This window comes from Pseudophryne corroboree, chromosome 9 (genome assembly GCF_028390025.1).
Source record: "Pseudophryne corroboree isolate aPseCor3 chromosome 9, aPseCor3.hap2, whole genome shotgun sequence".
In the NCBI taxonomy this organism is placed as follows: domain Eukaryota; kingdom Metazoa; phylum Chordata; class Amphibia; order Anura; family Myobatrachidae; genus Pseudophryne; species Pseudophryne corroboree.
The window spans coordinates 396623119-396645492 of NC_086452.1; the positions used below are offsets into that span (position 1 = coordinate 396623119).

General features: G+C 48.6%; 1 protein-coding gene across 2 annotated transcripts in view; it reads right to left on the minus strand.

Moving 5' to 3' along the window:
• The window catches only part of DENND6A (DENN domain containing 6A), a 138760-nt gene that overhangs the window by 24696 nt on the left and 91690 nt on the right, over positions 1 to 22374 (minus strand). Inside the window, exons 18-20 of one of the 2 annotated variants that reach the window (XR_010186961.1) lie at positions 16708 to 16810; positions 9418 to 9492; positions 9008 to 9140 (exon numbers count right to left, since the gene is read on the minus strand). Coding sequence is in view for 1 of the 2 variants with exons in the window: in XM_063940861.1 (XP_063796931.1) it covers positions 9418 to 9492; positions 16708 to 16810 (178 nt within the window). In the remaining variant the exon portion in view is untranslated. The remainder of the gene's footprint in view (positions 1 to 9007; positions 9141 to 9417; positions 9493 to 16707; positions 16811 to 22374) is intronic. The other variant, XM_063940861.1, reaches the window with a different exon arrangement.

Below are 22374 nucleotides of genomic sequence, written 5' to 3' on the forward strand. Positions count from 1 at the left end.
TCTTATTTTCTCTGACGTCCTAGTGGATGCTGGGTACTCCGTAAGGACCATGGGGATTATACCAAAGCTCCCAAACGGGCGGGAGAGTGCGTATGACTCTGCAGCACCGAATGAGCAAACTCAAGGTCCTCCTCAGCCAGGGTATCAAACTTGTAGAATTTTGCAAAAGTGTTTGATCCCGACCAAGTAGCAGCTCGGCAAAGTTGTAAAGCCGAGACCCGTCGGGCAGCCGCCCAAGAAGAGCCCACCTTCCTCGTGGAATGGGCTTTTACTGATTTAGGATGCGGCAGTCCAGCCGCAGAATGTGCAAGTTGAATCGTGCTACAGATCCAGCGAGCAATAGTCTGCTTTGAAGCAGGAGCACCCAGCTTGTTGGGTACATGCAGGATAAACAGCGAGTCAGTTTTTCTGACTCTAGCCGCCCTGGAAACATAGATTTTCAGGGCCCGGACTACGTCCAGCAACTTGGAATCCTCCAAGTCCCGAGTAGCCGCAGGCACCACAATAGGTTGGTTCAAATGAAACGCTGATACCACCTTTGGGAGAAATTGGGGACGAGTCCTCAATTCTGCCCTGTCCATATGGAAAATCAGATATGGGCTTTTACAGGACAAAGCCACCAATTCTGACACCCGCCTAGCTGAGGCCAAGGCCAACAGCATGACTACCTTCCACGTGAGATACTTCAACTCCACGGTCTGAAGTGGCTCAAACCAATGTGATTTTAGGAAATCCAACACTACGTTGAGATCCCAAGGTGCCACTGGAGGCACAAAAGGGGGCTGAATATGCAGCACTCCCTTAACAAACGTCTGAACTTCAGGCAGTGAAGCCAGTTCTTTTTGAAAGAAAATAGACAGGGCCGAAATCTGGACTTTAATGGATCCCAATTTTAGGCCCATAGTCACTCCTGACTGTAGGAAGTGCAGAAATCGACCCAGCTGAAATTCCTCTGTTGGGGCCTTCATGGCCTCACACCAAGCAACATATTTTCGCCATATGCGGTGATAATGTTTTGCCGTCACATCCTTCCTAGCTTTTATCAGCGTAGGAATGACTTCAACCGGAATGCCCTTTTCCATTAGGATCCGGCGTTCAACCGCCATGCCGTCAAACGCAGCCGCGGTAAGTCTTGGAACAAACAGGGCCCCTGCTGTAGCAGGTCCTGTCGGAGCGGCAGAGGCCAAGGGTCCTCTGAGATCATTTCTTGTAGTTCCGGGTACCAAGTTCTTCTTGGCCAATCCGGAACGATGAGTATAGTTCTTACTCCTCTCTTTCTTATTATCCTCAGTACCTTTGGTATGAGAGGAAGAGGAGGGAACACATAAACCGACTGGTACACCCACGGTGTCACTAGAGCGTCCACAGCTATCGCCTGAGGGTCCCTTGACCTGGCGCAATATCTTTTTAGCTTTTTGTTGAGGCGGGACGCCATCATGTCCACCTGTGGCCTATCCCAACGATTTACAATCAGCTGGAAGACTTCTGGATGAAGTCCCCACTCTCCCGGGTGGAGGTCGTGCCTGCTGAGGAAGTCTGCTTCCCAGTTGTCCACTCCCGGAATGAACACTGCTGACAGTGCTAGCACATGATTCTCCGCCCATCGGAGAATCCTTGTGGCTTCTGCCATCGCCATCCTGCTTCTTGTGCCGCCCTGTCGGTTTACATGGGCGACAGCCGTGATGTTGTCTGACTGAATCAGCACCGGCTGGTTTTGAAGCATGGGTTCTGCTTGACTTAGGGCATTGTAAATGGCCCTTAGTTCCAGAATATTTATGTGTAGGGAAGTCTCCTGACTCGACCATTGTCCTTGGAAGTTTCTTCCCTGAGTGACTGCCCCCCAACCTCGGAGGCTTGCATCCGTGGTCACCAGTACCCAGTCCTGAATGCCGAATCTGCGGCCCTCGAGAAGATGAGCACTCTGCAGCCACCACAGCAGAGACACCCTGGCCCTCGGGGACAGGGTGATCAGCCGATGCATCTGAAGATGCGATCCGGACCACTTGTCTAATAGATCCCACTGAAAGATCCTTGCATGGAACCTGCCGAAGGGAATTGCTTCGTAAGAAGCTACCATCTTTCCCAGGACTCGCGTGCAGTGATGCACAGACACCTGTTTTGGTTTCAGGAGGTCTCTGACCAGAGATGACAACTCCTTGGCCTTCTCCTCCGGGAGAAACACCTTCTTCTGTTCTGTGTCCAGAATCATGCCCAAGAACAGCAGACGCGTCGTAGGAACCAGCTGCGACTTTGGGATATTCAGAATCCAGCCGTGCTGTTGTAGCACTTCCTGAGATAGTGCTACTCCGAATAACAACTGCTCCTTGGACCTTGCCTTTATAAGGAGATCGTCCAAGTACGGGATAATTAGAACTCCCTTCTTTCGAAGGAGTATCATCATTTCGGCCATTACCTTGGTAAATACCCTCGGTGCCGTGGACAGACCAAACGGCAACGTCTGGAAATGGTAATGGCAGTCCTGTACCACAAACCTGAGGTACTCCTGGTGAGGTGGGTAAATGGGGACATGTAGGTAAGCATCCTTGATGTCCAGTGACACCATAAAATCCCCCTCTTCCAGGCTTGCAATAACCGCCCTGAGCGATTCCATTTTGAACTTGAACTTCCTTATATAAGTGTTCAAGGATTTCAAATTTAGAATGGGTCTTACCGAACCGTCTGGTTTCGGTACCACAAACATTGTGGAATAGTAACCCCTTCCCTGTTGAAGGAGGGGAACTTTGATTATCACCTGCTGAAGGTACAGCTTGTGAATTGCCGCCAGTACTACCTCCCTCTCCTTGGGAGTAGCTGGCAAGGCTGATTTGAGGTAACGGCGAGGGGGAGACGTCTCGAACTCCAGCTTGTATCCCTGAGATACCACTTGTAGAACCCAGAGATCCACCTGTGAGCGAACCCACTGGTCGCTGAAGTTCCGGAGACGGGCCCCCACCGCACCTGGCTCCACCTGTGGAGCCCCAGAGTCATGCGGTGGACTTAGTGGAAGCAGGGGAGGATTTTTGTTCCTGGAAACTGGCTGTCTGGTGCAGCTTTTTCCCTCTACCCCTGCCTCTGGGCAGAAAGGACGCGCCTCTGACCCGCTTCCCTTTCTGAGGCCGAAAGGACTGTACTTGATAATACGGTGCTTTCCTAGGCTGTGAGGGAACCTGAGGTAAAAAAGTCGACTTCCCAGCTTTTGCTGTGGATACGAGGTCCGAGAGACCGTCCCCAAACAATTCCTCACCCTTATAAGGCAAAACTTCCATGTGCCTTTTAGAATCAGCATCACCTGTCCACTGCCGAGTCCATAATACTCTCCTGGCAGAAATGGACATTGCATTAATTCTAGATGCCAGCCGGCAAATGTCCCTCTGTGCATCCCTCATATATAAGACTACGTCTTTAATATGCTCTATGGTTAGCAAAATAGTATCCCTGTCAAGGGAATCAATGTTATCTGACAGGGAATCAGACCATGCTGCTGCAGCACTACACATCCATGCTGAAGCAATAGCAGGTCTCAGTATAGTACCTGAGTGTGTATACACAGACTTCAGGATAGCCTCCTGCTTTCTATCTGCAGGCTCCTTTAAGACGGCCGTATCCTGAGACGGCAGTGCCACCTTTTTTGATAAGCGTGTGAGCGCCTTGTCCACCCTAGGGGATGTTTCCCATCGCAACCTGTCGGTTGGCGGGAAAGGGTACGCCATTAGTAACCTCTTAGAAATCACTCATTTCTTATCTGGGGAACACCACGCTTCTTCACACAATTCATTTAAGTCATCAGATGGGGGAAAAGTCACTGGCTGCTTTTTCTCCCCAAACATAATACCCTTTTTAGTGGTAACCGGGTTAATGTCAGAAATGTGCAACACATTTTTCATTGCCGTAATCATGCATCGGATGGCCCTTGTGGATTGTACATTTGTCTCATCCTCGTCTACACTGGAGTCAGACTCCGTGTCGACATCTGTGTCTGCCATCTGTGGTAGCGGGCGTTTTTGAGCCCCTGATGGCCTCTGAGACGCTTGGGCAGGCGCGGGCTGAGATGCCGGCTGTCCCAAAGCTGTTACGTCATCGAACCTTTTATGCAAGGAGTTGACACTGTCGGTTAATACCTTCCACATATCCATCCACTCATCGGCTCCTGCTCCGCCTCCACGTAAGCGTCCTCATCAAACATGTCGACACAGCCGTACCGACACACCGCACACACACACAGGGAATGCTCTGACTGAGGACAGGACCCCACAAAGTCCTTTGGGGAGACAGAGAGAAAGTATGCCAGCACACACCAGAGCGCTATATAACAGAGGGATTTACACTAATACAAAGTGAATTTTCCCCCAATAGCTGCTTATATCACCTTTTGCGCCTAAATTTATGTGCCCCCCCTCTCTTTTTTTACCCTTCTCGTAGTGTATACTGCAGGGGAGAGCCTGGGGAGCGTCCTTCCAGCGGAGCTGTGAAGAGAAAATGGCGCTGGCTGTGCTGAGGAAGATAGCCCCGCCCCTTCAGCGGCGGGCTTCTCCCGCTTTTTTAATAATATTTATGGCGGGGGATTAGGCACATATACAGTTTATAACTGTATTATGTGCATTTTGCCAAAAAGGTATACATATTGCAGCCCAGGGCGCCCCCCCCCCCCCCAGCGCCCTGCACCCACCAGTGACCGGAGCGTGTGGTGTGCTGTGGGAGCAATGGCGCACAGCTGCAGTGCTGTGCGCTACCTTATTGAAGACCGGAGTCTTCAGCCGCCGATTTTCTCCTGGAATCTTCCGTCTTCTGGCTCTGCAAGGGGGACGGCGGCGCGGCTCCGGGAACGGACGATCGAGGTCAGGCCCTGTGTTCGAACCCTCTGGAGCTAATGGTGTCCAGTAGCCTTAGAAGCACAAGCTAGCTGCAAGCAGGTAGGTTTGCTTCTCTCCCCTCAGTCCCTCGTAGCAGTGAGTCTGTTGCCATCAGATCTCACTGAAAATAAAAAACCTAACAAATACTTTCTTTTCTAGTAAGCTCAGGAGAGCCCACTAGGTGCATCCAGCTCTGGCCGGGCACAGATTCTAACTGAGGTCTGGAGGAGGGGCATAGAGGGAGGAGCCAGTGCACACCAGATAGTACTTTCTTTTAAGAGTGCCCAGTCTCCTGCGGAGCCCGTCTATTCCCCATGGTCCTTACGGAGTACCCAGCATCCACTAGGACGTCAGAGAAATAGGGTTTAGTATACCAAATATTGCTCCCCCCCTTCCTATGATCCCCTGGTACCGCTGAGGTGCTCTGGAGTCCTTGTGGAGGAGCTGTGCTTCTCTGCCAGTCTGCCTGTGTATAACTGCAGAGGGAAAATAGCGCTGGTGAGCTGCTGGAGCCGCTCATAGTGAAGCCCCGCCCCCTTAATGGCGCGCGGCCTTCCCGGGTTTTTTATACTGGCTGATGTAATTTCTGTTCTACAGTGGGTTAAAACCCCTGTAGAATTGCTGCCAGTGTGGGTATATGTATGTTGTGGCTTCAGCTCGCCCCTCACAGCGGAACACACAGCACCCTGTATGCCTCTGAAGCCTGGAGCCGCAGCCTGCTTGTCAGCGCTGCGCTCCTACCCCTTGTGCCGCCAGTGCAGCCGGCAACCCGCTAACCGGGACGCCGGACACCTACTTACCACTCTTCTTACTTCTGGCTCTGTTAGGGGTGGCGGCGTACTGTGGCTCTGTACGCTCGCCGTGGTGGGGCTTGCGAATAGGACCCTCAGGAACTCAGTGTCCTGTCAGTGGGGAACGGGACCATTAACCCTAGGTAGGTTGGGTCATCCCCCCCTAAGTCCCACGAAGCAGGCAGTCTGGTGCCATCCAGACCTGCCTGAAAACAATAAAAAGGAAAATAAATGCAGAAAATTCTTCAGGAGCTTCCCAAGTGTGATCGGCTCCTCCGGGCACATTTTCTAAACGGAGTATGGTAGGAGTGGCATAGAGGGAGGAGCCGGCCCACACTATCAATTTCATAAAGTGCCCATGTCTCCTAGTGGACTCGTCTATACCCCATGGTACTAATGTGGACCACAGTATTCTCTAGGACGTAAGAGAAAAAACATTTGCAGAGAGTGTTAGATTTGGTGGGTTATTTTGTTTCTGTGCAGGGCAAATAATGGCTGCTTTATTTTTACACTGCAATTTAAATTTCAGTTTGAACACACCCCACCCAAATCTAACTCTCTCTGCACATGTTGTATCTGCCCCCCCCCCCCCCCCTCAATGCACATGGTTTTGCCCAACTGCTAACAAATTTGCTGCTGCGATCAACTCTGAATTAGGCTGAATGTTCCTATTTGACCGTCTGATCACTAACAGTCCCTTTTTCTAGTTTGTAGGGAGCATTCATGACGACAGTATAAAGAAAGTCCCTCTGTTGTTTGGATCACTATACATAGAATGAATTTTAACAACTGTTTGCCATGGCAACTGCTTCCGCACCAGTCCATCGGCCTGTTATAACAGAAAATTCCTGTTTGTGTCTCAGTGTGCGTTCCACCATAAAGAAGGTTGTAACATCATTTCCGGTCATAAACCTTTGGGAGGAAATCATCCTGCGCAGTCACGTGTGGTCCAACGCGGCTACACCTTAAGGATAACCATTGTGACACTTCTGGACATGTGGTTTTCATGTGCAGTCCAGCACGATCACCACATGATTAGCCACCACATCTCCTTCCGGCCGCGCAACTTCTAGAGGGGGGGGGGGGGGGGCTTCCGGGAGTTCTTTTGGGATTGATATGTGGTCCAATGAGAGTTCCAGCACGGCCGCACTCCCGTGATTGCATTTGTAGTGTACGGCAATCTGGGGGAACATACCCATTCGCAATGTGTGAATAACATAATATGTATAGGACTTAATATATGTATAAAGAATTTGCAATTTCAACGTGGCATGGATGAGCCTGGTTGGCCGAAGGGTTGCCATGACAACAGTTTAGTCTTTTCTGCTGGATTCTTCTCATTATATGGACGCTAAATAACCTGTACACTGTAATCTTGTGTGTATTTCATTGAATTCACATTGCTATGTAGTGCACCTATGGTTTGTTTTTATTATGGTAAATGTATACACAGGTTGAGTATCCCATATCCAAATATCCGAAATACGGAATATTCCGAAATACGGACTTTTTTGAGCGAGAGTGAGATAGTGAAACTTTTGTTTTCTGATGGCTCAGTGTACACAAACTTTGTTTAATACACACAGTTATTAAAAATATTGTATTAAATGACCTTCAGGCTGTGTGTATAAGGTGTACATGAAACATAAATGAATTGTGTGAATGTAGACACACTTTGTTTAATGCACAAAGTTATAAAAAATATTGGCTAAAATTACCTTCAGGCTGTGTGTATAAGGTGCATATAAAACATATATGCATTCTGTGCTTAGGTTTAGGTCCCATTGCCATGATATCTCATTATGGTATGCAATTATTCCAAAATACGGAAAAATCCGATATCCAAAATACCTCTGGTCCCAAGCATTTTGGATAAGGGATACTCAACCTGTATAGGTTTGGGACTGTTAAACACCTAATTGCATGAGGTTACTTCCTCTTAGATTTCATTGGCTGTTCAACATTTAATATCTAGCTTTCCAAACTTAGTTAATTGTCTTGATAAAGGTCACTTGGTGACCAAAACACGTCGACAGGAACAAGTGTGGACAGCCGATTTTTTTGTTTACCATCTTTTCTTTGGAAAAGGTATCCTGTACCAAATTTTCAACTTGGGGTCCATTACAGAAACGGCTAAAGGAAAAGATACCTTTATATGCTTTGAATCCTCCAATATAATCAGGGTGGTTCTTAAACAAAAATCTCCTGATTGATCCAATCAAAGATACCTTTACGTGCTTCGCATCACCTATTTCACCTTGAGTAGGGTATGCTTGTCTTTTCATGAAGTATTGTCGAAGTTAAAGATACCTTTATGTGCCTATTACATTTCACATACCACAGTGAGTTGGGTACGCTTTTTTGGAGAACCCGTTATTGATCACGACATCACTTATTAAAGTTCAAAGTGAACTTATATACATATATTAATAATTGTTTCAAGTGTGAATGTGAGATATGCCCCCCATCACACTATCTACTTTATTGTTTGGACACTTTTTATCAAAGAGTTTTATTATCCAAAAATTGGTCTACACATTTTTGTATGTTTTGTATTTTAATGTTCACCGTAGCATCGGACTACAAACTCAACTTCTTGGTAACGTCTGAGAGAGCGAAGCAAGGAAGGGAAGATCCGGTCTGAATCATTCCAAAAGGAAAGTATTGTATAGGTATTGAATTGTGTTGTTTAGCGCCTGGGATTGAGCTCCTCCCAAATTCTTTGTGGTTCCATATTAAGATCTTTAGTCATTCTGGGTAAGTTTTGTGCTGTAGAGTTTTCGTTGCCCTTCTTTGTACAGTCTCTAATGTATTAATATCCTTCTGTATGTATGGCCTCCAGAACTGAACACAGTATTTTAGATGGGTGTGATACGGCTTGCCGGCGGTCAGAAGACCGGCCACGGCATCCTGATTTGAAGAATCCTGGCAGGGGGTAGGTACATATACTTACCCTCCCCCAATACCCCCTAACCGTCCCTTGCCGCAGTCTAACCCCAACTCTCCCTGGGGGTGCCTAAACCTAACCCCCTCTCCCTGAAGTCTAACCCTAACCGTCTCCGGGGGTGCCTAAACCTAGCCCCCGCAGGCTAACACTAATAGTGGGCCGCATACTTACGATCAGGATGCTGGTTGTCAGGATTCCAGCATCAGCATTTTATCCGATGTTGGAGTTCCGGCGCCAGAATTCTGTCAGCGTGTCGGGATTCCGGCTGCCGGCATCCCAACCACCAGCATCCTGACTGCATCCCTTTGGCTGTATAAATGACCTATACAGTGACACGTCTTTCTTTCTGCTACCGATTCCTCTCCATATGCAGCCAAGCATCTGATTTGCCTTTCTCATTGCTTTGTTACTTTGCTTACCTGTCTTTAAGACACCTGAAATAGTGACTCCTAGATCCCTTTCCTCCTCAGATGTTTCCATCATAATACCATAATGTAAGAACAAAGCTGTCCAGCATTTGTGGGCTACATACAAGAGCAGTCAGTATTTTCCCTGCATACAAAAACAAATGCATTTGAACCGCTTGCATTGCAATATGGATTGCTCCAGGAGAAAACGTCTCTTCTGTGGATTTCTCTGAATAAAGGCTTGTGTGAGGCCACATACAGGCTGATGGGTGGGGTGATTCCCCCTGAGCCACCACTGTGTCTACAATCACTCCTATACATTCTCAGATATAGTGTTTTAATATAACAGTTATACTAGAATGCCTTTCCAATAATCAACTACAGTATTCACTATATTAACAATTACTCCCATTGTTACTTACCAGTTTGTTTTTAAGCTTTAAAACCAGATCAACAGCTTCTACTTCACTGTGTTTCTGAACCCAGATTAGCAAATCCTAAATGCCAGATACAGATTAATAATGAATTATGTTCAGAAAAGCAACTACCATTATTAAAACTCAATGGGGGGAGATTCAAATGTTTGAAAAGTCAGTTGGGTGTCTGTTTTTTCCTGTCTATAAAATAGGAAAAATCAGACATCCAACCCACTTTTCAAACATTTGAATCTCCCCCAATGAGTCATTCATTACCTTTGCATTTTGGTGAATATGTGCACTAAACGTGAACAAACATTCAGCAATCAGCTGTTATCTGTCTATGCCTGCTATGGTTTTCAAACGGGATCCGGTCAGGATACCTGCAGTTGAAATATCGACACTATTCATAATGCCGACACCAACTTCCTGAACAGGGTCACAAGCCCGGCACCTGAATCCCCACCGAACAGAGTGTGTGCTGGGATGCAGGGCAGATAAGCTGGGGGGGGGTGGGTTGTATCAGGCTGCTGGGAGGAGGGATGGGTTTAGGCACCCCCAAGGGGTAAGTGTGAGGGATAGGCTGCGGGGCGTAAGGGGGGATAGGCTGCGGGGAGGGGGGTTGGCTTTAGGCACCACCAGAGGTTAAGTGTGAGGGATAGGCTGTGGGGCGGTTTTAGGCTGCGGGGAGGAGGGTTGGGTTTAGGCACCCCCAGGGGTTAAGTGTAAGGGATAGGCTGCGAGGGGGGGGGGGGGGGGGGGTTAGGTTTAAGCTGCTGGGAGGAGGGTTAGGTTTAGGCACCAACAGCAGGGTGGGTTAGGGTTAGGCTGCTGACAGGGACAGTTAGGGGGCCACTGGGGGTAGATAGCTATACTTACTTTCCCCTGTCGGGATTCTGAATGTCGGAATGCCGCAGACGGTATTCTGACCGCTGGCAAATCAATCCCAACCCTTTTCAAATTACCATTGATTACAAAAAGCATACGGTTAACATCAAGAATTTCTGCAAGAAACGAATCTTCTCTAGCCTGAAAACTTGTGCAAACAGCTGTACAACGCTTTCTGAGACTATGGACACATGATTAAGCAGACAGATCCATGTAACAGTCAGTGCCATACGGCAATCAATTTAAAATAAAAATAAGATTTTAAACCTACCGGTAAACCTTTTTCTCGTTGTCCGTAGAGGATGCTGGGGACTCCGTAAGGACCATGGGGATAGACGGGCTCCGCAGGAGACATGGGCACTTTAAGAAAGACTTTAGGTATGGGTGTGCTCTGGCTCCTCCCTCTATGCCCCTCCTCCAGACCTCAGTTAGAGAAACTGTGCCCAGAGGAGACTGACAGTACGAGGAAAGTATTTTTGTTAATCCAAGGGCAAGATTCATACCAGCCACACCAATCACACCGTATAACTTGTGATATACTATCCAGTTAACAGTATGAAAACGACATAGCATCAGTCCAAGACCGATGAGACTATAACATAACCCTTATTTAAGCAATAACTATATACAAGTCTTGCAGATGTAGTCCGCACTTGGGACGGGCGCCCAGCATCCTCTACGGACTACGAAAAAAAGATTTACCGGTAGGTTTAAAATCTTATTTTCTCTTACGTCCTAGAGGATGCTGGGGACTCCGTAAGGACCATGGGGAATATACCAAAGCTCCCAAACGGGCCGGAGAGTGCGGATGACTCTGCAGCACCGATTGAGCAAACAGGAGGTCCTCCTCAGCCAGGGTATCAAACTTATAGAACTTTGCAAAGGAGTTTGAACCCGACCAAGCAGTAGCTTGGCACAGCTGTAGCGCCGAAACCCCTCTGGCAGCCGCCCAAGAAGAGCCCACCTTCCTAGTGGAATGGGCCTTGACCGATTTAGGTAACGGCAATCCCGCCGTAGAATGCGCCTGCTGAATCGTGTTACAGATCCAGCGAGCAATAGTCTACTTTGAAGCAGGGGCACCAATCTTGTTGGTTGCATACATGACAAACAGTGCTTCTGTTTTTCTGACTGTAGCCGGTCTGGCCACGTAAATTTTCAAAGCCCTGACCACATCAAGGGACTCGGGATCCTCCAAGTCAGGCGTAGCCACAGGCACCACAATAGTTCATATGAAAGGATGAAACCAATTTTGGCAGGAATTGAGGACGGGTCCGCAATTCCGCTCTATCCATATGGAAAACCAGATAGGGGCTTTTATGTGATAAAGCCGCTAATTCCGACACTCGCCTAGCCGAAGCCAAGGCTAATAACATGACCACCTTCCAAGTGAGATTTTTCAACTCCACCGTTTTAAGTGGTTCAAACGAGTGTGACTTAATTAAACTTTACACCACGTTAAGGTCCCAAGGCGTCACCGGAGGTACAAAAGGAGGCTGAATATGCAGTACTCCCTTCACAAAAGTTTGTACTTCAGGGAGAGAGGCCAATTCCTTTTGAAAGAAAATGGATAAGGCCGAAATCTGAACCTTAATAGACCCTAATTTTAGGCCGAAATTCACTCCAGTTTGCAGGAAGTGAAGGAAACGGCCCAGATGGAATTCTTACGTAGGAGCATTCCTGGCCTCACACCAAGAAACATATTTTCGCCATATACGGTGATAATGTTTAGATGTCATGTCCTTCCTAGCCTTTATTAGCGTAGGAATGACCTCATCCGGAATACCCTTATCCGCTAGGATCCGGCGTTCAACCACCATGTCGTCCAAAGCAGCCGCGGTAAGTCTTGGAATAGACATGGCCCCTGTTGCAACCGGTCCTGTCTTAGAGGAAGAAGCCACTGATCTTCTGTGAGCATTTCCTGCAGATCCAGATACCAGGTCCTTCGTGGCCAATCTGGAACAATGAGGATTGTTCTCATTATTCTCCCTCCTACCATTCTCAACACCTTGGGTATGAGAGGAAGAGGGGGAAATACATAGACCGACTGGAACACCCACGGTGTCACTAGGGCATCTACAGCTACTGCCTGAGGGTCTCTTGACCTGGTGCAATACCTCTGTAGCTTCTTGTTGAGGCGGGACGCCATCATGTCTGTCTGTGGCAGTTCCCACTGACTTGCAATCTGTGCGAAGGCTTCCTAAAGAAGTCCTCTCTTGGATGCAGGTCGTGTTTGCTGAGGAAGTCTGCTTCTCAGTTGTCCACTCCCGGAATGAACTGCTGAAAATGCGCTTACATGAATTTCCGCCCAGAGGAGAATCCTGGTGGCTTCTGCCATTTCCACTCTGCTCTTTGTGCCGCCTTGGCGGTTTACATGAGCCACTGCGGTGATGTTGTCTGACTGGATCAGAACCGGTAGGTCGCGAAGCAATGTTTCCGCTTGCCGAAGGGCGTTGAATATGGCCCTCAGCTCCAGGATGTTGATTTGAATACAAGTTTTTTGACTTGACCCAAAGACCTTGGAAGTTTCTTCCCTGTGTGACTGCTCACCCACCTCGGAGGCTCGCGTCCGTGGCTACCAGAATCCAGTCCTGGATGGCGAACCTGCGACCCTGCAGAAGGTGAGCACTCTGCAGCCACCATAGGAGAGACACCCTAGCCCTAGGGGACAGGGTGATTAACTGATTCATCTGTAGATGTGATCCGGACCACTTGTTCCGTAGATCCCATTGGAAAGCCCTCACATGGAACCTGCCGAAGGGAATGGCCCCGTAAGATGCCACCATTTTTCCCAGGACCCGAGTGCAGTGATGCACTGACACCTGTTTTGGCTTTAATAGGTTATTTACCAGAGTCATTAGTTCCTGGGCCTTCTCTATCGGAAGATAAACCCATTTCTGGTCCGTATTCAGAATCATACCCAAGAAGGGCAGACGAGTCATAGGAACCAACTGTGACTTCGGGATATTGAGAATCCAGCCGAGTTGCTGTGACACCTTCAGCGAAAGTGACACGCTGTTCAACAACTGCTCTTTTGATCTCGCCCTTATTAGGAGATCGTCCAAGTATGGGATAATTGTGACTCCTTGCTTGCGTAGGAGCACCATCATTTCCGCCAATTACCCTGAAATTGGTAATGACAATACTGTACCGTAATTCTCAGGTACGCCTGATGGGGTGGATAAATGGGAACATGAAGGTATGCAGCCTTTATGTCTAGATACACCATAAAATCCCCCCCTTCCAGGCTGGCGATGATCGCTCTGAGCGATTCCACCTTGAATTTGAACCTTTTCAAGTATAGGTTCAGAGATTTTAATTTTAAAATAGGTCTGACCGAACCGTCTGGTTTCGGGACTACAGCCAATGTTGAGTAATATCCCCTTCCTTGTTGAAGGAGGGGAACCTTGAGCACCACCTGTTGGAGATACAATGTGTGAATTGTATTTAATATTATCTCCCTTTCTGGGGGAGAAGCCGGTGGGGCCGATAAGGAAAACCGGCGAGGAGGCACCTCTTCGAATTCCAGCTTGTAACCCTGAGAAACAATTTCTCTTGCCCAGGGATCCACCTGTGAGTGAACTCAGATGTGGCTGAAGAGTCGAAGACGTGCTCCCACTGGGTCGGAGTCCCAGCGTCATGCGGTGGATTTAGTAGAGGCCGGGGAGGACTTCTGTTCCTGGGAACTAGCTGTGCCCTGCGCCCTTACCTCTGGTAAGAAAGGACGCTCCTCGTACTTTCTTGTTTTTCTGCGACCGAAAGGACTGCATTTGATAATGTCGTGCTTTCTTAGGCTGTGAGGGAATATAAGGTAAATCTGATCTTTTGCCAGCTATAGCTGTGGAGACCAGGTCCGAGAGCCCTTCTCCACACAATTCCTCACCCTTGTAAGGTAAAACCTCCATATGCCTCTTTTAGTCGGCATCACCTGTCCATTCCATGTTCCACAGGACACGTCTAGCAGAAATCGACATAGCGTTGACTCTAGAACCCAGTAGACCAATGTCTCTTTGAGCATGTCTTATATATAAGACAGCATCTTTTATATATCCTAGGGTCAATAACATGGTATCCTTATCTAGGGTTTCAATCTCCGCTGATAAGGTATCTGTCCACGCTGCTACAGCGCTATAAACCCCTGCCGACACAATCGCCGGTCTGAGTAGTGTACCAGAATGTGTGTAAATGGACTTCAAAGTACTTTTCTGCATGCTATCTGCAGGATCCCTGAGGGTAGCTGTATCTTGGTATGTCAGCGCTACCTTTTGGGTAAACATGTCAACGCCTTGTCCACCCTAGGGGAGGATTCCCATCGTATCCTAGCCCTAGCAGGGAAAGGATACGCCATGAGAATTCTTTTGGGAAACTGCAGTTTCTTGTCTGGAGATTCCCGCTCTTTTTCACACAATTCATTTGGTTCATGAGAGGGGGGAAATGTTATCTCAGCTTTCTTCCCCTTAAACATGTGTACCCTCGTGTCAGGGACAGATGGGTCATCAGTGATATGCAAAACATCTTTTATTACAATAATAATATATTGAATACTTTTCTGCCAGTTTAGGCTGTAACTTTGCATCATCGTAGTCGACACTGGAGTCAGACTCCGTGACGGTATCAGTGTCTATTATTTTGGATAGTGGGCATTTTGAGACTCTGAAGGTCCCTGCGACATAGGGACAGACATGGGTAGATTCCCTGTCTGTTCTCTAATCTTTTGTGCAATAAATTTACCTCAGCACTTAATTCCACATATCCCGTCAGGTGTCGGCGTTGTCGACGGAGACACCACACACACACACACACACACATTTGCTCCATCTCCTCCTTAGAAGAGCCTTTTACCTCAGACATGTCGACACACACGTACCGACACACCACACACTCAGGGAATCCTCTTATCTGAAGACAGTTCCCCCACAAGGCCCTTTGGAGAGACAGAGAGAGAGTACGCCAGCACACACCCAGCGCTAATACCCCAGGAAGAACACACAATGTGTTTACCCAGTAGCGCTGTAATCCTATTATTTGCTGCCAATTATGTGCCCTCCCCCCCCCTTCTCTGAAACCCCCTTTCACCGTGGATAAGCAGGGGAGAGTCCGGGGAGCTTCCTCTCAGCTGTGCTGTGGAGAAAATGGCGCTGGTGAGTGCTGAGGGAGAAGCCCCGCCCCCTCGGTGGCAGGCTTCTGTCCCGCTTAAATATAATAAAAACTGGCGGGGGCTCTTTATATATACAGTGCCTAGCTGTATATATATCTCTTTTGCCAGAAATGAGGTTTATATTGCTGCCCAGGGCGCTCCCCCCCTGTGCCCTGCACCCTTACAGTGACTGCCGTGTGTGAGGTGTGTGGGAGCAATGGCGCACAGCTGCACTGCTGTGCGTTACCTCAGTGAAGATCATGAAGTCTTCTGCCGCCTCTGAAGTCTTCTTTTTCTTCTCATACTCACCCGGCTTCTATCTTCCGGCTCTGTGAGGAGGACGGCGGCGCGGCTCCGGGATGAACTCCAGGGTGAGACCTGTGTTCTGACTCCCTCTGGAGCTAATGGTGTCCAGTAGCCTAAGAAGCAGAGCCTTGAAACTCACAGAAGTATGTCTGCTTCTCTCCCCTCAGTCCCTCGATGCAGGTAGTCTGTTTCCAGCAGGCTCCCTGAAAATAAAAAACCTAACAAATATACTTTCTGTCAGGAAGCTCAGGAGAGCTCCCTGAAGTGCACCCATCTCCTCTGGGCACAGTATCAAACTGAGGTCTGGAGGAGGGGCATAGAGGGAGGAGCCAGTGCACACCAGATCTAAAGTCTTTCTTAAAGTGCCCATGTCTCCTGCGGAGCCCGTCTATCCCCATGGTCCTTACGGAGTCCCCAGCATCCTCTAGGACGTAAGAGAAATAAATAAAACTTTATATTTTGCCTCCAACGCCAATTTAGAAATAAAACTTAGACCATCTGTGTACCACTCCGGCTTGTCCTGGCACTCAATATACAATGGCACAACATAGCAGCTCTGCTGGGTCTCAGGCGTTGGTGAGAGCAGAACCCCATTTCCACTGGTAGTTTGAGTTCCCAGAAACCATGCCTCTGGGGGTTGGCTCCTAGCAGATAAAATACTGCATGCAGTGTTCAAGGTGTATGCTGTTGGCTACAACTGTAAACTAAATAACCCTGTGGCACTACAAGGAGCTGTCATTCAGGGCAGGAAGGAACCTGCTGTAATCATTACTACTAAGCCAGCTAGCCTTGGACCGGCAAATAATGCAAATCTACTTTAGAATGTGGGCCATCATTCACGGTTATTTTTACCTTTCCAAGTACACTAAAGTACATTATTGTTTTCCGAGACAAATACAACTAGAGGTACAAATTATAGTCTTTTTAGAAGATTGACTTGAATACCTAAAAGGAAAAGATTAGATTACCTCGTTACAAAGTGCTTCAAGCTGAAGAGCTTCTAGTTTCTGCATCATTTCTTTTCTGCGAGCTCTGAACCATCCGTCAAAGTTTGGTGACCGCAAAAAGTGCCTTCAGTTACAAGAGAGAAAGGTTATGGCAAGCATGGGGGTGTCCTTCATACAATAACACAAGTTTCCTATGCGCAGATAACAGATAATAGGATTTTGGTACTTACCAGGTAAATCCTTTTCTTTGAATCCATAGGGGGCACTGGAGTACTCTTGGGGATATGGACGGCTTCCGCAGGAACAGTGCACTGAATATTCAAATTCAGTAACACTCCTCCCCTCCATACTTCCAGAGTACCTCAGTGTTTTTTACTGAGCCGAACAGGAGCGATAGAGAGGTTGACAATGGAGAATTACCTATAACATCACGGACAACCATAAAGTTGACACATAACGTAACCGACAACGAAACAGTTGACACCATAACCGATAGAACTAGAAAATTTGAACCAGTCGGTGAAAATGTGTTACCATAAGATCCCCTGAGCTTACCACAAACCAGGTAAAAACTGCTCTGGGTGGGCGTCCAGTGCCCCCTATGGATTCAAAGAAAAGGATTTACCTGGTAAGTACCAAAATCCTATTTTCTTTTTCATCCACTAGGGGTCACTGGAGTACTTTTGGGACGTACCAAAGCTTCCCCCCGTGAGCGGGAGAGCTGTTTGACACCTGTAACACTAGGCGGCCAAAGCTAGATGCTGATGCCGCAAAACGTATCAAACTTGTAAAAGCGCACAAACGTGTGCACTGAAGACCATGTAGCCGCACGGCAAAGCTGCGTCGTATAAGCTCCACGACCAGCTGCCCATGAAGTTCCCACAGAACGTGTGGAATGAGCTGTTACTGATGTATGCGGCTGTAACCTAGCATTAAGGTAAGCCTGACGTATAGTCAGTTTTATCCATCTGGATAAGGTCTGCTGAGAAACTGGCCAACCCATCTTGGCAGCATCATAGAAAACAAACAACGTATCCGTCTTACGAACTGTAGACGTTCGGGATACATAAACGCGTAATGCGCATACCACATCCAGAGTTCCAGAATGTGCTGTTAACACAGAAACTACTATTGGTTGATTGATGTGAAAAGATGACACTACCTTTGGTAAGAAAGCGGGATTCGTCCGAAGTTCCGCTCTGTCATCATGAAACACCAAATACGGTGGCTTGCATGACAAGGAAAGCTAAGGCTAGAAGAAAAATTGTTTTCCAAGTGAGAAACTTAATATCCACTTGCTGTAAGGGTTCAAAATATGAAGACTGTAAGAAATCTAAAACCAGATTCAAGTCCCATGGCGCTGTAGGTGGAATGAATGGAGGCTGTACTCTGAGGACACCTTGTAGAAAAGTGTGTACCGACGGCAATAGAGCCAATCGTCTTTGAAAATAAATTGACAACGCAGATACCTGCACCTTTAGTGTAGATAAACGCAGTCCTCCATCTAACCCCGTCTGTAGAAATAACAAAAGACGGGATAACTTGAAAGATGATGTCGGAAACTTCCGAGCTTCACCCCAACCTATATAGGCACGCCAAATTCTGTAATAATGAGCTGCCGTAACCGGCTTCCTAGCTCGTAATATGATTGGTATAACCGATACTGTAATGCCCTCTCTTCTTAAGAGGGCGGTCTCAACAGCCACCCCGTCAAACGCAGCCGCGCTAAATCGGGGTAAAAGAACGGACCCTGTTGTAACAGGTCTGGACGTAGTAGGAGCGTCCAAGGATCGTCTGCCAGTAGTCCGCGGAGATCCGAGAACCAAGCTCTCCGAGACCAATGAGGCACCACTAGTATGACTGTGACGGACTCTCTTTTGATCCGTTTTAGCAACCGAGAGAGCAGCCGAAACGGTAGAAACAGATACACGAGGCTGTACGGCCACGCGATTGTGAGAGCATCCACCGCCACTGCCCTTGGATCTCTCGTTCTGGACACATACTGGGGCGTTTGGTAATTGTGGCGAGATGCCATCAGGTCCACCTGAGGGTAACCCCACCTGTGGACCAACATTTGAAACACCTCTGGATTTAATGCCCATTCTCCTGGATGAAAACCCCGACGGCTGAGATAATCCGCCTCCCAGTTGTCCACTCCTGGAATGAACCCTGCCGACAATATCACCTGGTGGTATTCTGGCCAATTGAGGATTCGAGCTACTTCCCGCATTGCCATGCGGCTTCTCGTTCCTCCTTGGTTGTTGATGTATGCGACTGCCGTCGCGTTGTCTGACTGCACTTGGACAGTCTGAGAGGGAAGCATGTGTACTGCTTGTCGTAGTGCATTGTAAATTGCGCGGAGTTCCAGGACATTTATAGACAGCAATCTGTCGTGATCCGCCCAGAGACCCTGTCGCTGACAATTTTGAACTACAGCTCCCCAACTTCTGAGACTCACGTTTGCCGTTAGAATTATTCAATTCCAGCCGCCGCCTGCGGTTAAATTGTGTACCTTGAGCCCCAGAGTAGAGACACCCTCGCCCTTGCCGACAACCTCACCCTGTGGGGAATCTGCAGATGCGAGGCCGACCACTGTGCGAGCACATGCTGTTGAAATGGACGCGAGTGAAATCTTCCGAACTGAAGCGCTTCGAAAGCCACCACCATTGTTCCTAATAGGCGAATACACAAATGTACCGAGAGTGTGCGTGGCTTGAGCACTAATTGTACCAGATGTTAATCTGTACTTTCTGTTGTAGTAGGTAAATTCTTTGATTTACCGTATCGAGAATCATACCTAGGAATTGAAGTCGTTGAGATGGAATTAGATGCGATTTCTTGAAGTTGACACTCCAACCGTGGTGTACGTTTGCAGCGCAAGTTGGAGGAGCATCTGTTGAGACGGAGCTTTTATGAGCAGATCGTCTAAGTACGGAACGATTGTCACTGCCAGGGATCTGAGATGAGCTATCATCACAGACATCACTTTGGTGAATACCCGAGGCGCTGACTAGAGGCCAAACGGTAGAGCCTGTTAATGGTTGTGGCGTATTGCAAAACGCAAGAACCTCTGATGAGGTGACCAAATCGGAATGTGTAAGTACGCATCCTTGAGATCAAGCGCAATCATGCAATCTTGTGGCTCCAAATCTGCAATTACTGACCGCAGAAATTCCATCTGCAATCTGTAGTAAGTGACTTACTGATTGAGACTATGACGGAGCCCTCCGGCTTCGGTACCACAAACAGACGGGAATAATAACCCTGACCTTGTTGGTGTACCAGGGCTGGAATTAAAAACTGCTGAATCCAGCAGAGACTGAATGGCAATCTGCCAAAACGCCTTCTTGTCGTCCGACAGAGGCAGTCCTGTCTTGAAAAAGCGCAGTGGCGGGAGACAGCTTTCTTTTAACACTAAATAGCGGATACATCCATCAGTGGATGTCTGGAATCCCGGCAAATGTAACGTCTGAAGGCGCGCTCCCACAATTGGAAATCCGAGATGGCCTGGGAGCCCGTCAAGCCACTGGCTTGTTGGTGACTTTAGCGCCCTGGCGATACAAGGCGTGGCTGTTTCTCTACCACAGCCTTGAAAGGACTGAAGCCTAAAGGCTTTGAACGTCGGACCAGAGTATTTCCGTCTTGGTACCGGTGGAGGCAATGGCAGGAAACTAGACTCTCCCCTCCCCCCCCCCCCCCCCCCCCGCCTTGGCCTGAGAAATGCATTTGTCCAATTTAGGACCAAACAACTTCTGGCCACCGTTCTTTTGACCTCTGACTCCGCTTGCCAAGAACGCAGCCAGAGTACTTGTCGTGCTGTAACTAGCGACGATGAAAAGCGAGAAGCGAGCTAACAGCCGGCAGCAGAAGCTGTACATAGATACTCAGCAGCTTCTCAAATTTGATTAACGATAAGTATAACGTGATCGTCATTGTTCCCATACAAAGAGCGCCTTAGTGACCCAAATCTATCTTACGTCTGAAGGGTCTTTATAAGGTTTGACACAGACGAATCCACCAATGGCGGATTCTCCAATGTAGATGTCACTGTGTGGAAACGGGTAAGTAGAAGGTATAGAACCGGTTATTCGGTTATTTTGTGTTTCTACTAACATCTTATTAAGATATCCTAAATAAGAACCCCATTGGAGATCTCTGTCGTTTTGTTAGAGGCTCCTTAGTCTCTGTAAACTTGAGAGACTGACGCACTGGTCATTATCAATGTCTGCCAAAGTGAAGTTGGACCTTTGCAACGGCTGAGACTCCTCCGTTAGATTTGCCGGTCTCATCCGAGACTCCGATCTTGCCGCTCGTGTCGAGCGGCGGCCAATTCTAATTGCAACCCAGCCATTACATTTGCGTAACATAGAAATGAAACCGGGTTCCGGAATGGAAACCTACAAAACATACTGAACATGTGGTAGATTCATGTACAGACATTGCAGTAAAACTTCTTTTTTAGTCTTTGCTGGTGCCGTACTCATTATGCAGACAGACAACACAATAAACAAAGACAGACATGTGCACGACTCAGTAAAATTGTTACTAAGGTGTGTTATATATATATATATATATATATACTAGGTGGGGAATGTGCGTGTGCGGCGTGCTTCGGGACTATGTGGATGTAGTGTGAGCGATGTTGGAGAGGGTGGTTTGTAGGCTAGGTGTGTGAACGGGGCGTAACACAGTGTGCAGGGTCGGCAGACAGTTTGTGTTGGGCTTGTGGGGAAAGTAGTCTGTGTGTGGGGGTGTTGGGGAGTGTGTGCGGGTGTGCTGCGGGACTCTGTGGGTGTGCCGTGGCTGTAGTGTGTCAGATGTTGGTGGTGGTGCATGTATTAGTGGTGTGGGGAGGGGGTCCGGTGGCACACAGTGTGCAGGGATGGAAGGTAGTGTGTGTGGGGCTTGTGGGGAGGGTGTCCGCTGTGCGTGCGTGCTGGGGTCTGTATGCAAGTGTGGTGTGTGCGTAATGCTGCGGGATTGTGTGGGCGCGGGCTGGCAGGGGGTTAAGCGGCTGTACAGTGTGTGCAGGGAGGGAAGACAGTGTTTGTGTGGAGGGTGGCCTGTGGTCGACCATGCTGGGGAATATGTGCGTCCGTGCTGCGGGCGGTGTGCTGCGGGACGATGTGGGCATAGTGCACAGTGGACAGGAGTCAGTCTGTATGGGGCGGTGTTGAGGAGTGTGTGCGTCCGTGCTGTCGGTGGGCTTGCTGCGGGACTGTGTGGGGGTGCCATGGCTGAGGTGTGTGAGATATTAGGGGGGGGTGAATGTACCAGGGGCGTGGAGCGGGAGGCCGGCGTCTGGGGGGGAGGGGGGACAAGTCCGCTGTGCGGCCGGAGTGTGTGAGGTAATTAGCGGGGGAGAAGTCCGCTGTGCGGCCGGAGTGTGTGAGGTAATTAGCGGGGGGGGTCTTAGAAGTCCGTTGTGCGGCCGGAGTGTGTGAGGTAATTAGCGGGGGGGGGGGGGGGAAGCCCGCTGTGCGGCCGGAGTGTGTGAGGTAATAAGCGGGGGGGGTCTTAGAAGTCCGCTGTGCGGCCGGAGTGTGTGAGGTAATTAGCGGGGGGGGGGGGGGGGGGGTCTTAGAAGTCCGCTGTGCGGCCGGAGTGTTTGAGGTAATTAGCGGGGGGGGGGGGCTTAGAAGTCCGCTGTGCGGCCGGAGTGTGTGAGGTAATTAGCGGGGGGGTGGG